The following is a 9,904-nucleotide window of genomic DNA, read 5'->3' as shown; positions in this document are numbered from 1 at the left end:
GGTCACATCCAGATTAATGTAGAAGTGTTTAGAAACATTTTATATTCTTATTTACAATAAAAGTGACTCCAAAATGACACAATACGTTATTTACCATTTAATTTATTTTGGGCACAAAATAATCTGAAACAAGCAAAACAAACAGAGAGTCCAAGCTTGATGTAACCACTGTACTTTAATACACATACACAGTGCTGTGAAAAAGTATTTACCCCCTTTCTGATTTTCTCTATTTTAGATCTTTTTTATACTGAATGTTATCAGATCTTCACCCAAAACCTAATATTAGATCAAGGGAACCTGAGTTTACAAATAACAACAACAAAAATATATTCATTTTATTTATTTAATTAACAAATGTAACACCCCAATTCCCCTGTGTGAAACAGTAATTGCCCCGTTACTCAATAATGGGTTGTGCCACCTTTAGCTGCAATGACTGCAACCAAATGTTTTCTGTAGTTGTTGATCAGTCTCTCACATCGCTGTGGAGGAATTTCGGCCCACTGTTGCATGCAGAACCGCTTTAACTCTGCGACATTTGTGGGTTTTCAAGCATGAACTGCCCTTTTACACTACCACCACCATGCTTGACAGTTCTTACTGTGGAATGCAGTGTTTGGTTTTCGCCAGGCATAATGGGGCCCATGTCGTCCAAAAAGTTACACTTTTTACTCACCTGTCCAAAAAACATTCTTCCAAGAGTCTTGATGATCATCCAGGTGCTTCCTGGTGCTTTTTGGCACACTTGAGTCAACTTCTTGGATGAGATGGGTCCCATTTATGTCTGGCGAAAACCAAACAGTGCATTCCACAGTAAGAACCTCATACCAACGGTCAAGCGTGGTGGTGGTATTGTGATGGTTTGGGGATGCTTTGCTGCCTCAAGACTTGGACGACTTGCCTTAATAGAAGGAACCATGAATACTGCTCTGTATCAGAGAATTCTACAGGAGAATGGCAGGCCATCCGTCTGTGAGCTGAAGCAAGACAATGATCCAACACAAGTCTACATGAAAATGGTTAAAAAGCAACAAATGTGAAGTTTTGGAATAGCCTAGTCAAAGTCCAGACCTAATCCCAATTGATATGTTGTGGCAGGACTTGAAACGAGCCGTTCACGCTTGAAAACCCACAAATGTTGCTGAGTTAAAGCAGGTCTGTATGCTTTCCCAATACTTTTGGTCCCCTAAAATGGGGGTCTAGGTACAAAAAGTGGTATAATTGAAAATACCTTCAAATGAATGCTGACAGTCTGCACTTTAACCCCATAATCAAATCCAATGTGCTGGAGTACAGAGCCAAGACAACAGCGTGTCACTGTCCCAATACTTTTGGAGCTCATTTTGTGTGTGTGTGTCTGTGTGTCTGTGTGTCTGTGTGTGTGTGTGTGTGTGTGTGTGTGTGTGTGTGTGTGTGTGTGTGTGTGTGTGTGTGTGTGTGTGTGTGTGTGTGTGTGTGTGTGTTCAAGGTGAACAAGGTCCTGAGGAACCATCATATTAAACCTCACTGGATGTTTGCTATGGACAACATCATCAGACGAGCAGTACAGGCTGCAGTCACCATCCTCATACCAGGTGTGTGGTCACTGCTAAAGCGCTCAATAAAAAAACTTGCTGAATTGTAGCAACCTAACCCTTCATCCCTGACCTTTAACTCTCCCTGTAGAGCTCCAGACCCACTTCGGCCCGGCCTCAGAGAGCGAGGGACCAGATAAGGAGGAGGAGGAAGAGGAGGAGGAGGCAGAGTTTGGCCCTGTATTGGTCACGCCTCCAGACGACCCTGCTGTGACCCCCGACCCCGTGGTGACCTCAGCAGTCAGCACGCTCAGCTCCGCCCTCTCCTCTCCACCTCCGCCTCAGCGCTCACAGCCTCTCGGAGCCCAGTTGGGCCGGCTCAAACAGGAGACCAACCGGTGTGTTTGTGTTTGTGTGTGGGTTCTCACTGAGTGCTGGAATCCAAACATAATCAGTTGTATCACACACACACTCACACACACACATAAATACTGTATTATGATATATACACACACACACTCAGATAAATAGTGTATACACATACACACATACCAATGAAGAGAGGATGAGGTTTCTATTTCATGTTGATCAAGGGTTGTCTTACCTACTTAAAATGAATGAACCTAAGTGCTTCAAGATAAGAGGGCTTGATGAATAGCGGATTATGAATGAAGTGGCCTTGTAGCACCTCGAGCCCCAGTAATGGAATAGAAGAAATATGTGGAATGGCTGTCCTGTTCTGCCCCCTTCAGGTTGTTGGAGGAACTACTGCACAGAGAGAGAGAATACCAGCAGGTCCTGAAGACAACACTACAGCAAAGACAACATGACCTAGAGCTGGTCAGGGTCAGATACAGACCCCCAGGTACACGCACACACACACACACACACACACACACACACACACACACACACACACACACACACACACACACACACACACACACACACACACACACACACACACACACACACTGGTATCCCTGGTAACTTGTCTCTTCCCATCTCTCTTTTTCTTTTTCAGACATTCCTCCTCCCTCTATCTTCCAAGTCCCAGTTGACCACGAGCCTGATAAGCAGCTCACTGATTGGCTGAAAGACCAGAGTGCGGATGCAGACACCATAGACAAGGTTGATCCATCTACATTGTGTTTGTGTTGTGGGTCCATGGGTGAAATTGCCACCAGGGATGTCCCCCCCCAATATTCAGAACAGGTCGATTTGTCCCCCCCATTCATTTCTTTAAAATAAATAAATGGGTTGGGGGCCCTCCAGATAGCATATGAACACGTCATAAGCGATGGGAAAATGTGTAGAATTTGAGGAAATTAGCCTTAACGGTCGACTTTGGGCACTGGGTCATTCTGGTAATGCTTGCCGCGACAGATGTAGCTTGTTCGTTAGATAAGCTATTGATGTCATTTCACAGGATATGTTTTTGGAAGGAAGCTGTAGAGATCGGTAAGAAATGTCACTTCTGTAGCCAAGTGTCTTATTCGTTCAATATCATTAAATTACCTGGTATGATGGTGTATTGATCAGTTATACAGTTTAAATATGTTATTTTTGCATTTCTGCACAAAGTAAACCTTTAAAGTAACTGTCCAGTGTTTACAGATTTCTATGAAATATTACCTATAACTAATTACAATAGATTTTCTTCCAAAAAAAGGGTAATTAAGTATGTTAAAAGCATATTTTCTGTGTTGGATTGGTGTGGGCGTACCCAAACAAGAGAATGGCGTTGGCGTATACTGGTCAATAAAAATATTAATGCGAGTAGACCGCTGATTGGCCAGCTCCTCTATGAGGAAATAGCAGTAATTTTTTGAAATGGTCTGTTTGAGATATAAGTTTGAGGTGTTTTTCTTTCTTTTTTTTCACCAATTTATGCATTGGCCACAAATACCAGTATAGAATGAGCCAACAACATTATTTGGGTATGAGTTAACAGAATATACATTTTTTGATGGACAGTTCATTTAAAACTGCAACAGTTTCTCTCAGCTTTATGGCAACATGTGTAGAGTATCAGGAAATTGGCTTTAAAAGTGCAAAATGTTCTCTCATCCTCATGGTAAATGTGAAGAATAGCATGAGATGAGCTATAAAACAGCACATATTTCTCTCTGCCCCATGACAAAATGTATAGAATTGCAGGTAATTTGCTTTAAACTGCAACATTTTCTCTCAGACTCATGACAAAGTGTTTAGAATAGCATTATTAAAGTGCAACAAAAAAAATCTGCCCCATGGCAAAATGTGTTGAAATGCAGGAAGTTAGCTGTTTCCACTTATACTTGGTTTTCAAAAAACCCCTTCGTATACCCTTCAAAATAACCTTCAAGACAGGCATAATAAGTAATGTCAAACTGTGTAGGATTGCAGGAAATGCAAATTCTGGGGGAGGACCCCCGTCTACTGTTTGTCCCCCCAATATCTACACCACAATTCCGTCCTTGCGTGTCAGTGTTTGTGTAGGTCGTGTTTTTATTGGTTATTGAGTTGAGTTTGCCATTGATTGTTTAGTTTATTACATCCCATGTCCGCTGTTGTATGTTCATATATCAGTTATGTAGTTGAGTTGTAGTATAGTCCAGAGGAGGCTGGTGAGAGGAGCTATAGGAGGATGGGCTCATTGGAATGGCTGGAATGGGATACATTTTATTTAACCTTTATTTTATCAGGGAGTAGGTCTCTTTTACAGATGAGCCCTGAATTAAATTCATTACAGAAAATACACACATCAATACAAAATGCAAGCAGAAAGAAAAATGAATTGTATCAAACATATGGAAACCACATCTTTGACTCCTTTCCATGTATTTTTATTTTACCTTTATTTAACTAGGCAAGTCAGTTAAGAACAAATTTTTATTTTCAATGACGGCCTAGGAACAGTGGATTAACTGCCTTGTTCAGGGGCAGAATGACAGATTTGTACCTTGTCAGCTCGGCGATTCGAACTTGCAACCTTTCGGTTAATAGTCCAACGCTCTAAACTCTAGGCTACGCTGCCACCCCATTCCAGCCATTACAATGAGCCCATCCTCCTATAGCTCCCCCCACCAGCCTCCTCTGGTATGGTTGTATACTGGTGATAGTATGGTTCTATGTAGTTGATGTTTCTGTCTCAGTTTGTAATGGAGGAGTACACGCTGAGCGATGTCCTTAATGATGTCACTAAGGAGGACCTGCGCTACCTACGCCTACGGTAACTACTGTGTGTCTGTGTGTGTGTCATTGTGTGTGTGTGTGTGTGTCTGTGTGTCATTGTGTGTGTGTCTGTGTGTGTGTCATTGTGTGTGTGTGTGTGTGTGTGTGTGTGTGTCTGTGTGTCATTGTGTGTGTGTGTGTGTGTGTGTGTGTGTGTGTGTGTGTGTGTGTGTGTGTGTGTGTGTGTGTGTGTGTCTGTGTGTCATTGTGTGTGTGTCATTGTGTGTGTGTCATTGTGTGTGTCTGTGTGTGTGTCATTGTATGTGTGTGTCATTGCGTGTGTGTGTGTGTGTGTGTGTGTGTGTGTGTGTGTGTGTGTGTGTGTGTGTGTGTGTGTGTGTGTGTGTGTGTGTGTGTGTGTGTGTGTGTATCATCACGTAGTAGAACCTGTGGGAACACACTTTAAGTAATACTGTATTTTTGTTTTTCTCTCTCTCCCTGTGTGTGTGTGTGTGTGTGTGTGTGTGTGTGTGTGTGTGTGTGTGTGTGTGTGTGTGTGTGTGTGTGTGTGTGTGTGTGTGTGTGTGTGTGTGTGTGTGTGTCTGTGTGAGAAGGGGTGGGGTGCTGTGTCGTATATGGCGGGGTATCCAGAGGCACAGAGAGCGAGAGAGGCTGACAAGGGATGACTCCAAAGATGACGGATGATGGGATACATGAACTACGACTGCCTTAACACACACACACACAGAAATAGAATGAATAGAACGAGCGTCCCCATTCAAGTCAATGATGGCATAATGGTTTGGCAGGCAGCCATTGCAAGTGTACCCATAGGGGCAAAGCAAAGAAGTGTACCCATCAATCTGTGTTGTGATTCGTTGAATCAACTCAACTGACATTACAAAAAAATACATTCCATGAGCCACATCAGTTAGCATCATTTGAATGAACATTCTATATTACCATGGAAATGATTGCATCACAATACCAGGTAGCCATTGCGAGTGTAGCCATTATTACCAGACAAATTGCCAGGGTTAGAGGTTGCAAACCCATTCTATTCATTCTATTTCTATGCATACACACACGCACACACAGACCAAACTGTTGTGTGTATGTGTTTGAATGAGTGTGTGATTGAGTGTGTGTGTGTGTGTTATGTACACCACACGTGCTTCTTAGGTTTCGTCCCATGCCAAATTCTGCCTGCTCATTGGTCCTGTATTGCACCAGGAAGTTTGTGGCCCTAGCCAAGACAGGCAGTAGGCATTTAGTTACACACACAACCAGACAACCAGTCTGTGATGTAGTGTTTATTTTTTGGTCTCTCTAATTCTGTATAGTGAGGTGTATAGTATAGAGGTCTATAGTGTAGAACTGCGTTTGTAGTTAGCGCAGGTCTGTGGCTTTTCATGTTTTAGTCCAGCTGTGTTCATGTTTCAGATGTCTTCATGTGATTTCGATGTGTTACTTTAAAGGTGTAATATGCAAGATTTACAGCTGTTCCAAGGTCATTTCAATAAATGATATATACTCATTGGTTCTTGATGAGTATAACTTAATGCTGCATGAGCTACCTTACTTACCCCATCACAACCCAAAATAAGCCTGTACTTGCATAATATTAAGAAACTGTGCGGTAACCATGACTACTTTCCAGTACGTTTTTGTCCTGAGGGTTAACGAGAGATTAACCCTGAGATAAACATTGACCAGAGTTTTGAAGAGCAAACACACGCACTCCAAAAGGGGAACTCCTGTGGAAAGCATCCCCACAACATTCTGTAAACACACATCTATAACCCTCAGTTCAGATGCACTCATTAACAGAGTCAACACTTAGTTGATAAAATAGATCAAGTAAGATAAGATCTATAAAATGGTCATGTAGTGTATTTCTATCTTAAATTAGCAGATTTTGATGGGGATTTCTGTATTATGTCACTTAGATTGACCCACCGGTGCATCAATGGACTCTTAAGGATTAAGGTCATGTTCAGTTTCATGTCATGGGGTCATGTGACAATGTCTGATTTAACATGCTGTAGATGTGTTTATAGCCTACAACATCTTCTTGCATCATTCTTCCTCCACGCAGGGAGTGTATATGGGTGTGTGTGTGTGAGTGAGAGAGAGAGTGCGTGCGTGCGTGTGAAATAGTAGTTTGAACACTGGTTTTACCTGTGTAGGTGGACTCACCTGAATTCTAACCTGTGTAGGTGTGATAAAGTGTGTATGTACACGTTGTTTTGTGTGTGATGAAATCCAACCTGCGTGGGGAACCAACATTGGAACCTTTAGACAGAGGCCCTGCATTTCCGTGCAGAGAGAGGCTATAAAAGCTGAGCTATCTATGAATCACTGAACTGCTGTCTCTATTCTCAACAGATATGGTGACACTTAATGAAGACATTCATAGGCCTTTATTTTTTATTTTAGGAGAGTGGAGATTCACCTTACATAAATTATATGTTTTAGTTAAAATGCAGTGCATTTCAAAAAGTATTCAGACCCCTTGACTTTTTCCACATTTTGTTATGTTACAGCCTTATTCTAAAATGTATTAAATAAATTATTTACCTCATCAATCTACACACAATAACCCATAATGACAAAGCAAAAACAGGTTTTTAGACTTTTTTGCAAATTTATTTACAAATAAAAAACAGAAATACCTTATTTACATAAGAATTCAGAGCCTTTGCTATGAGAATCGAAATTGAGCTCAGGTGCGTCCTGTTTCCATTGTTCATCCTTGAGATGTTTCTACAACTTGATTGGAATTCACCTGTTGTCAATTCAATTTATTGGACATGATTTGGAAAGGCATATCTATATATATAAGGTCCCACATAGCAAAAACCAAGCCAGGAGGTCGAAGGAATTGTCCGTAGAGCTCCGAGACAAGGATTGTGTCGAGGCACAGATCTGGGGAAGGGTACCAAAAAATGTCTGCAGTATTGAAGGTCCCCAAGAACACAGTGACCTCCATCATTCTTAAATGGAAGAAGTTTGGAACCACCAAGACACTTCCTAGAGCAATCGGGGGCGAAGGGCCTTTGTCAGGGAGGTGACCAAGAACCTGATGGTCACTCTGACAGAGCTCCAGAGTTTCTCTTTGGAGATGGGAGAACCTTCCTGAAGGACAACCATCTCTGCAGCACTCCACCAAACCTGCTCCAGTGCATACAGCCAAGACAACACAGGAGTGGCTTTGGGACTGAATGTCCTTGTGTGGCCCAGTCAGAGCGTAGGAGCTCAGATGCAAAAATGTAATATCCAACGTTTCGACAGCCAAGCTGTCTTCATCAGGGTATAATCACAAACACTACGGGATGACTCGTTTATATAGTGTCCAAAGACACACAGGTGTCTGTAATCATGGTCAAGTGTGGCCTAATATCATTGGTTAATTCTCAAATATAAAAATGGCATACAAAGAACAGCATACAAAAAAACAAATAGACTACACAAGCTTACAAACAATTACAATGGCAAAGTCACAATCACAAGAATGGCTTCAGATCAAAGTCTATGTTGAGACCGAAGGGAGCAAGGGTCTTTAAGTTGAAGATCCAGGCAGCCTCTCGTTTTAACAACAAATTATCAAGGTCACCCCCTCTCCTAGGGAGGGTGACATGTTCGATGCCAATATAACGCAGAGACGAAATCGAGTGGTTTGCTTCCAAAAAGTGGGCCGCAACTGGGTAAGTCAAGTTTTTGCACCTAATGGTGCTACGATGCTCTGAGATACGTACTTTTAATTCGCACTTCAGTCCCAAAGCCACTCCTGTGTTGTCTTGGCTGTATGCACTGGAGCAGGTTTTCATCAAGGATCTCTCTGTACTTTGCTCTGTTCCTCTTTCCCTCAATCCTGACTAGTCTCCCAGTCCCCGCCGCTGAAAAACATCCAGATGCTGCCATGATGCTGCCAGCACCATGCTTCACCATGCTTCACCGTAGGGATGGTGCCAGGTTTCCTCTAGACATGAGGCTTGGCATTCAGGCCAAAGAGTTCGATCTTGGTTTCATGGTCTGAGAGTCCTATATGTGCCTTTTGGCAAACTCCAAGCGGGCTGTCATGTGCCTTTTACTGAGGAGTGGCTTCCGTCTGGCCACTCTACCATAAAGGCCTGATTGGTGGAGTGCTGCAGTGATGGTTGTCCTTCAGGAAGGTTCTCCCATCTCCAAAGAGAAACTCTGGAGCTCTGTCAGAGTGACCATCAGGTTCTTGGTCACCTCCCTGACAAAGGCCCTTCGCCCCCGATTGCTCTAGGAAGTGTCTTGGTGGTTCCAAACTTCTTCCATTTAAGAATGATGGAGGCCACTGTGTTCTTGGGGACCTTCAATACTGCAGACATTTTTTGGTACCCTTCCCCAGATCTGTGCCTCGACACAATCCTTGTCTCGGAGCTCTACGGACAATTCCTTCGACCTCATGGCTTGGTTTTTGCTATGTGGGACCTTATATATATATATAAAGATATGCCTTTCCAAATCATGTCCAATAAATTGAATTGACAACAGGTGAATTCCAATCAAGTTGTAGAAACATCTCAAGGATGAACAATGGAAACAGGACACACCTGAGCTCAATTTCGATTCTCATAGCAAAGGCTCTGAATTCTTATGTAAATAAGGTATTTCTGTTTTTTATTTGTAAATAAATTTGCAAAAAAGTCTAAACCTGTTTTTGCTTTGTCATTATGGGTTATTGTGTGTAGATTGATGAGGTAAATAATTTATTTAATACATTTTAGAATAAGGCTGTAACATAACAAAATGTGGAAAAAGTCAAGGGGTCTGAATACTTTTTGAAATGCACTGCATTTTAACTAAAATATATAATTTATGTAAGGTGAATCTCCACTCTCCTAAAATAAAAAATAAAGGCCTATGAATGTCTTCATTAAGTGTCACCATATCTGTTGAGAATAGAGACAGCAGTTCAGTGATTCATAGATAGCTCAGCTTTTATAGCCTCTCTCTGCAAAGGAAATGCAGGGCCTCTGTCTAAAGGTTCCAATGTTGGTTCCCCACGCAGGTTGGATTTCATCACACACAAAACAACGTGTACATACACACTTTATCACACCTACACAGGTTAGAATTCAGGTGAGTCCACCTACACAGGTAAAACCAGTGTTCAAACTACTATTTCACACGCACGCACGCACTCTCTCTCTCACTCACACACACACACCCATATACACTCCCTGTGTGGAGGAAGA

General features: G+C 42.1%; 1 protein-coding gene across 6 annotated transcripts in view; it reads left to right on the top strand.

Annotated features, from left to right (window-relative positions):
- Window positions 1-6,210, top strand: part of map3k15 (mitogen-activated protein kinase kinase kinase 15) — a 34,016-nt gene extending 27,806 nt beyond the window's left edge. For 5 of the 6 annotated variants that reach the window (XM_014159370.2, XM_014159372.2, XM_014159369.2 and 2 more), the window contains 6 exons: window positions 1,472-1,577; window positions 1,669-1,915; window positions 2,270-2,382; window positions 2,542-2,648; window positions 4,655-4,731; window positions 5,288-6,210. In XM_014159370.2, coding sequence (XP_014014845.1) covers window positions 1,472-1,577; window positions 1,669-1,915; window positions 2,270-2,382; window positions 2,542-2,648; window positions 4,655-4,731; window positions 5,288-5,378 — 741 coding nt within the window. In that variant the 3' untranslated portion in view covers window positions 5,379-6,210. The remainder of the gene's footprint in view (window positions 1-1,471; window positions 1,578-1,668; window positions 1,916-2,269; window positions 2,383-2,541; window positions 2,649-4,654; window positions 4,732-5,287) is intronic. The other variant, XM_014159374.2, reaches the window with a different exon arrangement.
- The last annotated feature ends 3,694 nt before the right edge of the window (window positions 6,211-9,904 follow it).

The sequence above is a fragment of the Salmo salar genome, chromosome ssa19 (genome assembly GCF_905237065.1).
Source record: "Salmo salar chromosome ssa19, Ssal_v3.1, whole genome shotgun sequence".
In the NCBI taxonomy this organism is placed as follows: Eukaryota; Metazoa; Chordata; class Actinopteri; order Salmoniformes; family Salmonidae; genus Salmo; species Salmo salar.
This window is presented reverse-complemented; position numbering and strand designations above follow the sequence as displayed.